Source organism: Manduca sexta, chromosome 9 (genome assembly GCF_014839805.1).
Source record: "Manduca sexta isolate Smith_Timp_Sample1 chromosome 9, JHU_Msex_v1.0, whole genome shotgun sequence".
NCBI classification, from domain to species: Eukaryota; Metazoa; Arthropoda; class Insecta; order Lepidoptera; family Sphingidae; genus Manduca; species Manduca sexta.
This window is the reverse complement of record NC_051123.1, coordinates 4,195,017-4,210,814: the sequence shown is the minus strand read 5'-3', so window position 1 is coordinate 4,210,814 and position 15,798 is coordinate 4,195,017. Positions and strand designations below refer to the sequence as shown.

At 38.7% G+C, this 15,798-nt stretch overlaps 2 protein-coding genes across 2 annotated transcripts; one reads left to right on the top strand and one right to left on the bottom strand.

Moving 5' to 3' along the window:
* The first annotated feature begins 71 nt into the window (after window positions 1–71).
* On the top strand, window positions 72–3,915 carry LOC115442867 (fatty acid-binding protein 1-like). Its single transcript, XM_030168055.2, has 4 exons — window positions 72–188; window positions 2,613–2,782; window positions 3,347–3,454; window positions 3,807–3,915. Exons 1-4 carry the CDS (start codon window positions 119–121, stop codon window positions 3,858–3,860), a joined length of 402 nt encoding a protein of 133 aa, XP_030023915.1. The 5' UTR covers window positions 72–118; the 3' UTR covers window positions 3,861–3,915.
* A 3,580-nt stretch (window positions 3,916–7,495) lies between these two features.
* On the bottom strand, window positions 7,496–13,992 carry LOC115449810 (fatty acid-binding protein 1-like). Its single transcript, XM_030177702.2, has 4 exons — window positions 13,879–13,992; window positions 9,130–9,296; window positions 8,240–8,347; window positions 7,496–7,607 (listed from the first exon to the last, which is right to left on the bottom strand). Exons 1-4 carry the CDS (start codon window positions 13,946–13,948, stop codon window positions 7,554–7,556), a joined length of 399 nt encoding a protein of 132 aa, XP_030033562.1. The 5' UTR covers window positions 13,949–13,992; the 3' UTR covers window positions 7,496–7,553.
* Between the last annotated feature and the right edge of the window lie 1,806 nt (window positions 13,993–15,798).

The window sequence follows — 15,798 nt, the reverse complement described above, 5'->3', positions numbered from 1 at the left end:
ACATTGCAAGTCATACACGTAATCTTATCAACAAACAAACCTTAATAGTAACCATAAAATGCCGGGCTTATTGTTAGATTTGATTAATTTATGGACAGACGTCTAGAAACCGCACACAATGGCCTACGAAGGAAAAGTTTACACGTTCGATAGCCAGGAGAACTTCGACGAGTATCTCAGGCATATGGGTATGTATATTATTTGTATGAGAAGGCACGTTAGTGAATTAGATGGTGAAGCCGTACCCCCTTATTCATAGACGATTTTTTTATCTCAGGACAGAGTAAAGCTGTGATAACAAGTCTGTTTCTCAGTAAAGACGGCATGGCAGCCTTCGCAGTGCGTAGTCATAGCGCCGTTGTGATTGGCTTATATTGGGATGCAACAATACTACTAACTTATATACTATCGTTGTATATAAGTTAGTACCTAAGTTGTGTCTTATCAAGATTCATTGTTAGACCTATTCGCTGTGATGCCGAAGCTAGGCTATTCAGCATCTGTTGCTGATTCTCCAGTGTTTCTGCCATTATCATTATGTCGTCTGTGAATCGCAAGTGCGAGATGTAATCACCATTTATGTTAATGCCCATACCTTTCCAGTCAAGAGTCTTGAACAAATCCTCCAGTGCGCTTGTGAACAGTTTTGGGGATATGACATCCCCATGTCTCACCCCTCTGCGCAGCTTAATGTGTCCCGACCGCTGGTTCTGTACACACTTAGTGGCAGATATTTATGGATATCTCAGCACTTCGACATAGCGATAATCTACTTGGCAACGCTGTAAGGATTTCAAGACAGCCCGGGTTTCGGCGGAGTCGAAGGCCTTCCCATAGTCCACAAATGCCAGGCATATAGGCCGATTATACTCTTCGGATTACTGTTCAATCTGCGTCACTGTGTGTATTTGATCTATGGTGCTGAATCCTCCGCGAAACTCGGCCTGTACCGGGGTCTGATACTCAATGAGTCTTCTGGCGAGGAGATTTGTGATAATCCTAGAGAACAACTTATAGACGTGGCTCAGGAATGAGATGGGCCTATAATTCTTAAGACGGGTTTTATCTCACTTCTTAAAGAAAAGAACCACTAGACTCCTGCTCCACGCCTTTTGAATTCTCCCACAGTAAAGAACGGTATTAAACAGCCTTTGTAGCTCCTGTATGACAGGAAGTCTTCCTGCCTGCTACAACTCCGAAGTAACTCCGTCCTCACCGGGGGCTTTTCTATTTTTAAGTCGTCTCAGAGCCAACACGATCTTGCCTTGGTCGATTTCTGGCCAATCGTCGCTTTAGTGGCGTGTCAAGGTGGCTCTGGGATCATGGTTGTCACGCCGTGAATAAGGAGCATGTGCAACGTATAATCGGTTATAAAAGTCCTCAATCTCGGCAAAAATCTCCGACTTCGATTAAACGGTTTTGCCCTTCTGTGTCGTTAACTTCGTCATGTTGCTCCTTCCAAGCTCCTGAGCGAATACTTTAGAACCTCGGTTTCGCTCTATCGCTTCTTCAATGAGGCGTGCATTGGAGCTCTGAAGGTCCCGGCGTATAATTTTCGCTATGCGCTTTTTAGGTCTAACCTATCTGACGAAGTAACTTGTTTGCTTTCCCGTCTATTTGTCATAAGCCGTTGAGTCTCATCCGAGAGTTTGGACTTTTTACCTCTACGCTGGGTTTTACAGAATTTGATGCCCTCTCCCTTAAGCGAGTCAACCAGATTGTGTCGGGTCTTATCAATATTTTCTGGGTGTGCCAATGAAGCAAAGCTATTTCCAAGCATTCTCTGGAACTTCTCAGAACCCGCTATGATTTGGAGGGGATTAGGCCGGAGGGCGGCGATAGCCTAGTTGGTTGTAGAGCGGACTGCCGAGACGACTGTCCGCAAGTTTAAATCCCAAGGACACACCTCTGACTTTTCTTAAAAAAATATGTGTGTATTCTTTGTGAATTATCGCTTGCTTTAACGGTGAAGGAAAACATCGTGAGGAAACCTGCATACCTGAGAAATTCTCTATAGAAATTTTCGAGGATGTGTCTACTGGGCACTCCGCACATCCGCACTGGGCCAGCGTGGTGGACTAAGACCTAATCCCTCTCAGTAGTAGAGGAGGCCCCTGCCCGACAGTGAGACGGTATATAATACAGGGCTGATATTTAGGCCGGAGGGTGGGTTTCAAGAGATGACGATTTTCAAGTCTAATATCAATATTCAGAGGGCCCCGTACAATTCGGTGATCGGATTCGGTATTAAACCCATTAATCGCTGAGACATCTTTGAATATGTGCTTCTTGCCCGTCATGATGAAGTTGATCTCGTTCTTTGTCACAGTATCCGGACTTCACCACGTCCACTTCCTTTGAGGTCCCTTCTTGAAGAATGAATTCATCAAAAAGAGCCCCTCTTTCTCAAGGAAGTTTACGAGCATTTGTACCCTATGATTTCGACATCCATAACCATGTGGTCCCACTCAAGATTTATTTATCTGGATTATTGATGATTTTCATATGGTAAATCGATTGATTGATCAACTTTTATAAATAGAATGGCTACAATCTCCAATAAGGCAATACTATAGACAGATAGGATATATGGAAATGTGTAATCTTTCAAGGTGTCACTGATGAGGAGGTGATTAAGAAATACGCGACATACAAGTCCACCGCCCAGTTGAAGAAGGAGGGAAACAAGTACAGATACATCACTAGGTCCAGTGAGGGCAACAATGAAGTCGTGTTCGAGTCTGGAGTAGAGGTCGAGGATGTAGGCCTGGGTGGTGTTCCGGTAGGTGATAGAAAATATTTTTTACCGCGTAAACAATCACAAGTTGACTTTTGCAAATTTTGACACTAACAGGACTTGCGGCAAATCGCTTTATAAAACTACAAACTGAAATATATGAAAGTTATAACGCAATATATTGCAGTAATAACTTATTAGTCTAAACTTTGCATTAAAATTGATAAGATTTTCGAAAATAATAGTCTTGTTTCTTTGGTCATTAATACTTCAAAGAGATTTAAACATATTATATATCATACTATAACTTTTCATGAACTACTAAAATTTCAAATAAATTAAAAAAAAATAAGTTTTAACAAAAACGAAGCAATCATGCCATTCTGTGAGCTAATGCTATGCTTGGAAAAACAGAGAAATTAATTAACAGGCGTAACGGACATAGCCACCTTCGGTTCAAACCTCGGGTAACTTCGGAAATTCGCTGGCATTGGCTCCCGATGACGCGACATGCGCGTTCAGCCAATGAGAGCGTGTGAACCCTGTAGATAATGCGCGAGCATTAAAAATTATATATTTCAATCATTCACTCATTACCTCTTATTTCAGGTCAAGTGCGTGTACACAGTCGACGGTAACACAGTGACACAAGTTGGTAACACCAGTAAAGGACTTGGCACCGCAAAGAGAGAATTCACTGAAGACCTCCTCAAAATGGTAAATATAATGTCGTGGCAAAAGAAATACACTTATAAGTCCCCATCACTCATCCAGTGTGTGTTTCTTCTACTGCTGTGTTTATTGTACCTTACTCCTTGCTAATAAACTCTCTTTACGTGTGGACTTTATTTGTAATAATTCATACCTTCTACACTGAAGACCGATATGCCTACATTTCAGTCCCCTGGTTTCCTAGTCCTGGCATTGCAAAGGACGGGGACATGGGGTTGTCTATTTACACAGCAGGGTAGCATGGCAAAAAAATACTGTGAGAAACACTGCTTTAATTTAATAAAAGATACCCATACACGACCCAGAATAAACTTCAATTATTATTTTTTCTTTGCAGACCTTGACCTCGGAAACGTGGGACGGCGTCGCATACAGATACTACAAGGCTTAATTGTTATGTAATTTAGTGAATTTTATGATAAATATATAATTTTATAAGCCATTTATAAATTTATTTTATTTATTCAGTTGAAGGATGCGATGAACACATTATTCGTCTGATAGTACGCGATACGAAAGCCCATAGGCAGTGACAACACCATACAGAACTTTGAATTACACAGCACTAGGTGCCATTCCACTGCCCACGTCACCCTGAGAGATAAGATGTTAATCCTCGTAATACCCCGTAGATATGCTGTCCCCAATGACCTTGAACTGGAATAAAACTGTACATACACTGGTGCTTGTGCACACCATTGTGGTGGTAAGTACAAATTACCAACATAATATTGTAACGACACAGCACATGCCAAGCAAAGCCAAAGCCAAAGCCAAAGCCAAAGCCAAAGCCAAAGCCAAAGCCAAAGCCAAAGCCAAAGCCAAAGCCAAAGCCAAAGCCAAAGCCAAAGCCAAAGCCAAAGCCAAAGCCAAAGCCAAAGCCAAAGCCAAAGCCAAAGCCAAAGCCAAAGCCAAAGCCAAAGCCAAAGCCAAAGCCAAAGCCAAAGCCAAAGCCAAAGCCAAAGCCAAAGCCAAAGCCAAAGCCAAAGCCAAAGCCAAAGCCAAAGCCAAAGCCAAAGCCAAAGCCAAAGCCAAAGCCAAAGCCAAAGCCAAAGCCAAAGCCAAAGCCAAAGCCAAAGCCAAAGCCAAAGCCAAAGCCAAAGCCAAAGCCAAAGCCAAAGCCAAAGCCAAAGCCAAAGCCAAAGCCAAAGCCAAAGCCAAAGCCAAAGCCAAAGCCAAAGCCAAAGCCAAAGCCAAAGCCAAAGCCAAAGCCAAAGCCAAAGCCAAAGCCAAAGCCAAAGCCAAAGCCAAAGCCAAAGCCAAAGCCAAAGCCAAAGCCAAAGCCAAAGCCAAAGCCAAAGCCAAAGCCAAAGCCAAAGCCAAAGCCAAAGCCAAAGCCAAAGCCAAAGCCAAAGCCAAAGCCAAAGCCAAAGCCAAAGCCAAAGCCAAAGCCAAAGCCAAAGCCAAAGCCAAAGCCAAAGCCAAAGCCAAAGCCAAAGCCAAAGCCAAAGCCAAAGCCAAAGCCAAAGTATCTCCGTTAAAGCCAACAACAATTCCGCGTCTGGAGTTGTGCGGTGCGTTACTTGCAGCTAGGCTCTGCCAGTCAGTGGTGGAGGCTTTAAGGTACAGGCCTGAAAGGATAGTTCATTGGTGTGATTCTAGTGTTGTGTTGAGCTGGATCAATGTCGATCTAAGTAGATTAAAAACGTTCGTAGCCAATCGAACCAGCGAAATAGTAAAGTTGACATCGCTTTCAGCTTGGCGAAATGTACCGACCGAGTCAAATCCAGCTGATTTGATTTTTAGGTGGTGTTTCCTGGACCTGATGGAATATCAAGAGTAGCGGAGGTCAACACCGTCAGGGACAGCGTGCGGCGGCCCTTAACTCGTCTTTGTCTCCTACCTACGGCACAAGAGCTTCAAGGTTGAAAGCGACCTTTCAACGGGCGGGAGGATGTTACGGCGCAAGTCACTGCGACGCACGCGGCCGCGTAGGCTGTGTGATCTTGCTGCCACAACCGTAAAAGTTTACGCCTGACAACACCAAAAAAGGTCTACGACTGGCAACACCGAAGAGGAGGTGTCACTTTTTTTTTCTATCTTCGCCGCACCAGCATTATTATTATTTGTTATTATATTTTCAATACAGTATTATTCACTATGTGCCTATTTTATTTCTATCAAAAACGTAAAAATTTTGATGCTCCATTGTATAAACGAATATACATAATTAAATCATTTGCATTTATATTCCTACCCTTCTGTTTTAATATTGTTAAATTATTTAGGATTTGCGATGATGAAATTTATGCGGACAAAACAATTGAGTACCAATATAATATATATGGATCCAAGGGCGTCGAATCCGACGGCTCAGGGGAGAGCAAGTTGATATTAATAATGATAAAAGTATGAACTGTAGGTAAAGTCGAAAGCACATTTTCCTCCCTCAGTCCTCCTCACCCGCTTTGACAATAACATAGATAAAATAAAATATAATAAAAGCCTTTTATTTTTTGCAAGTAGGTACATTATGAAATTCAAGAGGTAAGAAAAAAATTAAAAAAAAAAGCTAATGGTTTGATCTACAATCTGTTGAAAATTTATAAAGGTATGCAAAATATTTCATTTGCAAGAACTCTTTGCAAGAAGAAGTGAAGGCCTCCTATGAAGAATTCCATTTTTCTCTATCTTGAGCTATTGTTCTATTCCGCGTTTGCAGGTAGTTATTTTGTTTTTGATTTTCGATGTAAATTTCCAACTTTGACAGACGTAGGTTAGGCTTGGTAGGAGGCATGAAGTCCAAACTTTTGTTTTGATATTTATTGGGATATTACTTTTAATAATTTCTTTTAAGGACCAGTACTTACTCCAAGTATTTTGTGCCCTTCGTTCTACATCTTGTTCGTTTTGTTTACTGTCGAAGTCGATTTGTTTTCCAAGATAGTATATATTATTATAGATGTATTTATCTGTATATTTCAAAATGCCATTGTCAACTGATATTTTTATTTTTGTGCTGTTTGTCGTGATCATTGTTTTCAAAAGATTCATTTCCAGTCCTACCTCTTTGCTGGCTGCGTTTAAAGAATCAAGCATGGTTTGTAGTTGTACGTAAGATACATAGTCTGCATTGAGAAATTAAACGACTTAAAGCGTTAAGGAATGAATAGGTTGTTAAATCGAGAACTAATTCGAGATGTACTGCCTTTGTTGACATGCATACAGGCACGCATACATATGATTTAAAAATTTGGAATTACGAAACTTTTTTTTTTACTTTTTTTTATTCTGATTTAAAGGGCTTTGTCGCATATGCGATTATGTCGCCCAATTAAATGCTCAGCGAAATCTACGCCTACGTGCAAGAATGGTCTAAGAGCGCTCGCTCTTGCAGTAGGTGAAGGAGCCATTGGCGGTCGCGTGCGAAAACATTGAACGCAGCGACGCGTGCGCATACGTACTGCATCACGGGCAGATATAGTCCAATATGTTTGAGATAAAAGAAATTGTAGTGTTTGCGGACCTACATGTTAATATAATTTGTGAAATAGTCTATGAGTAATGACGTAAATAAATGTTTTTTGGGTAAAATGATTTGATGCTGAGCATCGTACGATATCTGGGCACGTTGTATCCTGCCGCCGACCCGAAGTCCAGCGTCGTCTATGAACGGCTTAAGTTTTTGAAGTTTATTAGAACAAATATCGTTATCTTTTAAACGTGAAATATTATCACTAAACTAATTGATACGGTAGATTTCTCGTATGCGAGGGGCCGTCTGAGTAGGTACCACTACAATGTCTATCACAATGGTGACAGCGCCAAGCACCAATGCTTGCACACTGTTTCTTTCCGTTTTAAAGACATTGGAGACAGCATAATTACTGGATATTATGAGGCCTAACATATTATGTCTCAGGGTGACGAGGTCAGTGGAGTGCCACGTAGTACTTTGTAATTCAAAGTTCTGTTTGGTACTGATATTTTTTATGGACTATCGTATCACGTATTATCATCGGGCGGCGAGTTCGTCTCATCCTTTAATTGAAAAAAAGTTAATAATACAATTTAAATAAAAGAAAATTTTAAAATAACTATAAAAATATATATTTTACACAACAATCACTAAATTAAATAACAATTAAGCCTTGTAGTATCTGACTGCGACGCCGTCCCATCCTGAACTGGTGACGGACTGTAAAGAAAAAGGTAAAGAATAATTAAAACATATTCATCTATGGGTATCTATAATTGTTTTGACTTCAGACGTTAAGAAACTTTATTAACATGGAGTAAAAGTACAATACGAGTGCACATAAGAGTAGAAGAAACGCACATTAGATAAGCGAAGGAGAGAAATAAAGGAGAGCCTAAAGCTAAGCGAAAGTAACAAGAACTATGCTCGCTATAGTAATAAGCGTCAGCGAGTTATAGATCCGCGTTGCATGCGTCAGCTGACTGACTACCTGCAGCAGGTCGAATGTATGGTGATAGGTGGAATCAACGCGTCTCGCTTCGACCGGTTTATATTCATAAAAGATTAATAGCTGATCGCTATCTGTACATACCAAATGTCGCGTCGTACTCATTTGTACATTTAATTTTTAATTATATATATTTTGTTTATTGCTTAATTTAAGATTAGTTTTACAGTAGAGTTTAAGTTTTAATAACTTTTTTAATAATGCGGATAATACCGCCACGGGTACAGAAGTACTCATGGGATACCAAGATGAAAATTATTTCATCTAGTAAAAAGTACTTACTGTACCTCAACCAAATATAGGTGCATTTCTAACTACCCCTTTGACATGACATTATATTTACCATTTTGACGAGGTCGTCGCTGAATTCTCTTATTACGGTGCCAGATCCCATGCTGCTGTTGACAACCTGTGTCATTGTGTTACCGTCGACTGTGTACGTGGACTTGATCTATAATAAGAGGTAATGAGTGATTTTTTTTAAATACACTTACAGAATAAACAAAGGATACCTACCTGTGTAATAAATTTAATATTTGCAGAGGTTAATTAAAAAGGTGTTACTTGCAAAAAACTAAATAATAGGTATATAAGTAACATTACACGCTGCTATCCAGTGGCGAAAAAAAAATTTTTTGAAAAGGTAACCCAAGGCAAAAAAATCCTTACTTAACACATCGCAACCAATTTAATAGAGAACAAACGTAAATAAACCTAAAAGGGAAGCCGGTAGGAAGTAACCCGAGGTTTGAACCGAAGGTGGCTATGCCCGTTACACCTGTCAAGGAATTAATTTCTCTGTTTTTCATAACAATATTAGCATTTTTTTTCCAAACGTAGTATTAGTTCATAGAATTACATCTTTGCTCCGTTTTTGTTATAAATTATTTTTTGTTAATTTATTTTAAATTTTAGTTGATCATGAAAAGTTAAAGTCTGAGGTAGGTATATAATATGTTAAAATATAAATACTTATGACTAAAGAAACAATTCTATTTGGTACTTATTTTAAAAAATATTATTAATTTTATTGCAAAGTTTAGACTAATAAGTTCTTTCTACAATACATTGCGCAAGAACCTTCAGATTCCAGTAGCGCCTTGTCGCAAGTCCTGGAAGCTTTAAAATTTTTGAATGTCAACTTGTGATTGTTTACGCGGTAAAAATTGCTTTCCGAAGTCGAATTCTGCAAGTTTTCTTGCTAATCTAAACATCGCTTGAAATAACACCTACCGGAACACCACCCAGGCCTACATCGTCGACCTCTACGCCAGACTCGAACACGACTTCGTTGTTGCCATGGACGGAGGAAGTGATGTATCTGTACTTGTTTCCCTCCTTCCTTAACTCGGCGGTGCCCTTAAGCTGGACGTATTGTTGAATCACCTCATCAGTGACACCTTGAAAGATAAGACATACATAACATAACATAACATCACGCATTTTATCCCAGAAGGGGTATGCAGAGGCGCAACTAGGGCACCCACTTTTCGCCAAGTATGTTCCGTCCCATGATGTGATAGGGGGCGGGCCTATCGCCATATCGGGCACAAATTCCAGACTCCGGGCTGATATTGAGCAGAAAAACCCAAATATCACTTTGCCCGACCCGGGATTCGAACCCAGGACCTCAGAGCGCTATTGTACCGGACGTGCAATACAACTGCGCCACCGAGGCAGGAGAAAGATAAGACATTTCCATATATTATCCTATGTCTCTGGTATTGCTTTAATTATTTTTTAATTATAATTTCGCGAATTAATTATTTTCAGCATTTAGATTATTGTTTATTTGAAATTTAATAAAAGTATTTTTTTAATAACACAATTCACTTCTAGGGTGCCAAACATTTTATATTACATAGATTCTAGAATGCGCTAATTACAAATTATTCTTAACAAGCTCAGTTTTGGAATTAGAGATAATGAACAAACTTTGAGCTCAAATAATAATGAGATTCCATTTATTATGTACCTACAATTCTGAGAAAATTGTATTGCTTGGATATGTCATTCCCATACATATTTATGTTTACTATTGGCGCTAACGCTTGTAGCAATGCGTCTTGGCTACAGACTTTGAAGAGCAATTGACAACATTTCATTTTTTCAACAAACTCAAATGTTTATATTTTATGAAACTAGATCTAAAATTGTGGGACCCAAATTTTATCTTTTTTCAAAAATCAGATATTTTCGTTCATGATTTTCACTTTTAATGTTGTGATATTCTAAAACGACGTAAGCACCAAATGGTGGCATATATACGGCTCAAAACGTAATGACCAAACCTTGAAGTAAAAAATAAGTGAGGTGACAGTTTATTTTGTTTCTCTCTCTCTCTTCGAGAATGACAGTTGTGACGTAGATACCTATTGTAATATTGACATTCCACATTGACAAATGACGTTGTCTTAGTTTTTTAAATCAATAGTAAGGTGGACCAAAGAACTACTTTATTCAACTGTATGTGTGACGTCATCAAGAATTTTTCGGTTTTTAATTTTTTTGGCGGCAGTAATAGACATTGCAGTGGTACCTACCCAGGCGGACTCTTACATATGAAAGGCCTACCACCAATATGTACGTTATATGAAAAAGAAGAATAAATTATAAACAATTTCGTTCGTTGTCACTTAACATGTATAATTTATCAATTTCCTAACAACACTTACAAAATTACATCTAAGCTATAACTAAGATTATGTCACAGTGTAAAAAAAGAATAAGTTTACAGCATCTGATGCGTTTAAGGTTGGCAACACGTCACTACTCTGGCTGAGGTTTATGAGCTCTTAGGTTATATAATATAAGGCTTTGTATATTTCCTTTCTGCCAAAGTGTCAAAGCAAATGTTCATCCACACTTTTATGCAAAATGCCGTAGTGTGCGCTCATAACGACAAAACATGGTGTAGTATTTATATTTGTTGCACTATTTATGTAGGTAGTAGCTACATTAAAAGTAAGAATATATAAGAAGAATGACAGAAATCTATAAACATTCCACAGCAAAGGTCGAACTTGAACAGCAAGGTGAAGAATTTAGCATTCAGAGAAGTGTCCGGCAGGGTGATCCACTCTCACCCAAACTTTTCACGGTAGTGTTAAAAAATATATTCAGAAACATAAACTGGGAAGATTTTGGAATAAATATAAATGAAACGACCATGATAAACCACCCAAGATTTGCGGACGATATTGTCATATTTGCAGAAAAATCAAACATACTACAAATTATATTACAGCAATTAGATAATGAAAGCAAGAAAGCAGGCATATCCATGAATCCAGCAAAAACGAAAGTAATGACGAACGTAATGAATGAAAACATAAAAATAGGACAAGATGTGATCGAATATGTTGATGAATATGTATATCTGGGACAAATGATATCAATAAAAGAACAATACTCAAAAGAAATTGATAGAAGAATAAGTAACACTTGGAAACGCTATTGGATGCTCAAAGAAATAGTTAAGAACGGAACGATACCAATGTCAGGGAAAAGCAAACTGTATAACACGTGCCTTCTACCATGTTTCACTTATGGGTGTCGGACATGGCCCGCTACAAGCAAAAACAACCAAAAACTTACAGTTTTCCAACGCAATATGAAGCGGAGCATCCTAAACGTAAGGTTAAGGGACAGGTGGAAGTCCAGAAAAATAAGGAAAAAACACAATTAAGCGATGTTTTACTAAAAATAAAAAAGTTCAAATGGAATTTGACCGGTCATATTATGAGCACAAATAGGAAAAAATGGACGAAAGATATAATGGAATGGTATCCTAGGAATGGAAAAAAACAAAAGGGAAGACAAATTAAAAGATGGGAGGATGATTTACCAAAAGGATATAGAAGATTAATTCATGATAGAGATGAGTGGAAGAAACTAGGGGAGGCCTATGTCAAAGGACAACCTGACCTACAAACTGGTTTTTTAAGAATAAATAGACACTTTTACATTAATTGATTCTTTTCAAATAAGTTAAAATGGTACTATATTTGGTCGGTGAATAAAGGCTTTTATTATTATTACTAACTTTTGCTTGCGGCTCCGCCCGCGTTATAAAGTTTTTCAGGCTAAAGTTTTCCATTATAAAAGTAGTAGTTTCCCGGGAGCCTATGTTCTTCCCAGGGTTTCAAACTGTCTCCATACCAAATTTTATCTTAATACGTTGGGTAGTTTTTGAGTTTAAGACGTTCAGGCAAACGGATGCAGCGGGGGACTTTTGTTTTATAATATATTTTTTAGAACTTTTTAAGAGGAATAATCCCGACATACATCATTGTTGCATAACTTTAACCGTTTACGCAGCGCACGCAACGGAAGCTCTCAAAACGAATAAATTGTCCCCGTATTTGTAACATGTTTCATTACTGCTCCGCTCCTATTGGTCATAGCGTGATGATATACAGCCTATAGCACCCCACAAATAAAGGGCTATCCAACACAAAACGAATTTTTCACTTCAAACTGGTAGTTCCTAAGATTAGCCATTACTGCTCCGCTCCTATTGGTCATAGCGTGATGATATATAACTTAGAGCACTCCACGAACAAAGGGCTATCCAACGCAAAAATATTTTTTCAGTTTGGACCGGTAGTTCCAGAGATTAGCCATTGCTGCTCCGCTCCTATTAGGTATAGCGTGATGATATATAGCCTATAGCAATCCACAAATAAAGGGCTATCCAACGCAAAAATAATTTTTCAGTTTGGACCGATAGTTCCTAAGATTAGTAAACAAATATAATGAGAAAGCTTCGAACTGCTAAGCTATCGGGAGTTACACGTGTCATTGTGAGTCTACCATAAAAGATAGACATATGCTCTCGTGGGATATTTTTTACATAATTTTAAGAAGAACATTTCCGTCATACATGATTTCTATGTAGCTTTAACCATTAAGGTTGCACACGCGACGGAAGCTTAAAAAATGGAGTAACTTCTCCCGTTTTCCCAACATTTCCCTTCACTGCTCTGCTCCTATTAATTGTAGCGTGATGAAAAGTATACTATAACCAGCACAGGAGTATGAAAAATAATTGTACCAAGTTTCGTTAAAATCCGTCGAGTAGTTTTTGTTTCTATAACGGTTATACAGACAGACAGACAGACAGACAAAAATTTTACGAATTGCATTTTTGGCATCAGTATCGATCCCTAATCAGCCGCTGATAGTTATTATTTTTGAAATATATTTCATGTACAGAATTGACCTCTCTACAGATTTATTATAAGTATAGATAGATATAGATAGAAGATTAATACATTGAAAGTTATAGATTTTATTGTTCGTGGTAAATGGGAAGAAGGACATGGCGCGTCCTCTGTACATAGTCTAAGGCTTCACCATCCGACGCACTAACGTAAAAATAATATACTATAACGCGTCCTTAGGCGGGGGGCCACACAGATAAGACGTAGGGCGCAGACATGGCACGTATGGGGCGCCGTCATAATTGTTTAAAACATATAGAAAATACGAGGCACGGACGTGACGCTGGGCGCCGCGAGAGATGAAGGTTTTAAGCTCTCCAATTTCGACAGGATAACATGTCTTCTTCCGACGATGAAGAAGCACTGGTGTATCTCGTTAATATACAGAGGGATATTGCAATAGTCTGATCTATTATAATTATAGAGAACTGGGTCGCAGAAAAGACATATCTCCACGCCCGGCCGTGTCTTACGTCTTGTCTGTCTATCCAGCGCATTGTAACTAAGGACCTTTCTCCGGCACCGAACTCGTCGGTCCCGCGGACCCTATAAGTAGCACACCGCGCCTACGGGCTGCGTCCGTGGCGGCGCCCTGCGCTCCCGCAGTGTCGAGCCGGCTGTGTCTAACGGGAGACGCGTGCGCGTGCGAGACTCGTGGTCTCACCGTGTTATTATCGAATGATCAATTACCTATTATTGTTATTGTTACACCCCATATAATGAAATAAATAAATATTATATACTCGATAATACATACCCATGTGCTTAAGGTACTTGTCGAAGTTCTCGTGCCTGTCGAACGTGTAAACTTTACCGACGTAAGCCATTGTGCGCGGTTTCTAGACGTCTGTACAAAAATTAAAGAAATCAGACAATAAGTCACCTTTTATAGTTAATTGGGGTTTGGTTGGCTTATTGATAAGATTTCGTGTATGACTTGCAATATTGGAGTCATGTTCCGGTTTGGATCTTTGTCGAAAAATATTGTACCTAACCTATGTACAGGGAATTATGGAGGTTAATGAGTTATATGCAGGACATCATGACGTAGCATTTTTATCGTATTCCAATTTTGTTTGTGTTAATGAATGACGTACCTAATGTACAAGGATAAGTGATTAAGTTACGTCTCATCGTGATTAGTGTAAATACAGTAGTCTTCTTCCTCTTCAGTAGGGTCAAGGCGGAAACAGTGGTTATAGCGGCAACAGTGACGCAGCGGTCGTTGTTAAAAAACTATTAGGGATAACTTTCCATCTGTTTCACTCCTCGGACGGTCTCGGGATATGTTCTTGATGCAACCAGTTCGCTCGCGTCAGCGATGTAATTAGGGAGTGTTATGAGTAGTTTTTTGTTTTGGTAAGTGAAATCGTGAATTTTAAGGTAAGATTTATTTTGTGTTTGTTCACTAACGTTTCGTTACATGCATTGATTTATTAATATTTTTGCTAAGAAATAAGTTCAATTGAGGTCATTTTGTCGCATAATGCACCTCGACTTGTGTAAAACTGTTGTGTGTGGTTAATAGGTTAAATCCAAAATGGTAGTTAAGTACACAGTGGCTCAAATCACTTGAGTACACAGTGGCTCATGAGCCAATATGTACTACCCTGATAATAATAGATACTGACACATAAATTTAATCCTAGAATATTTACTAAAATACCTTATAATTATCGGTATTTTTTTTCAGGATGGCTCGTTCCGCAACGCCCCGTAAAATCAGAAAACATACCGCTCAGTAATGAAAACAGCTTTACAAACATAGGAGAACATCAAGAGCCAAATTGTTTATTATTTATTTTAAGTATTGAAAGTTAGTTGACATATGAGTAAAATTGTTTGTTATTTTTCTTGAGACTGAAGTAGTCATTTTAAGTTACCAGATTATTAATTGTAAGACTGAAATAAAATTATATTCGTTATATTCTTTACAACTGCCTTGGTGGCGTAGTTGTAATTATACACGTAACGAGTAAGACTACCGCGCTGAGGTCCTGAGTTAGAATCCTGAGTCGGACCAAAATAATTATGACTGGGTTTTTCCATCTTAAAAATGTAACTCAGTCGCAGCTCGGAGTAAAGAAGTTGGCGGTGTGATACTAGATCTTGCGCCTGATGTCTCTCCGGTCATGTCGGATTGCCGTCTCACCGGACTATGAGAGTGAAGGAACAGAGAGAGCTTGTGTATTGCGCACACTATTGTTCACTATGATAGCTCCTGCATACCTGGCTGAGCTCCGTTGAGATTGGCCGCCATAGCCGAAATTCGGTTAGGAAGGAATCAATCGATCAATTATATTCTTTACTGGTTTGTTTAATTCATGAATACATAAAGACTGATTAAAAGTAAAAATGTGAATTATTATTTGCGTTGCATTATTGATGAATCAATGTGAACGTACCTGATTCACTGTGAACTGTGGGCCTATTCACTGTATGTGACCTCCAGTACACAGTGGCTGAAATAGTTTTTTTTTAAAACCATTTTTATCTCCTAATATATTATTTTGTTTAACTAAATCTATTTAAATAATGAAAGTATATTAGTTATAAGGTGCGTTGGGGTTAAATCGGACGCTTTTTCAACGTGCTAAACAGTCTTTTCGAATTATTTTGTTACAATAATTCTTTAGGAGCTATCATAATGAATCATTAACTTAGCTATATGTTATTA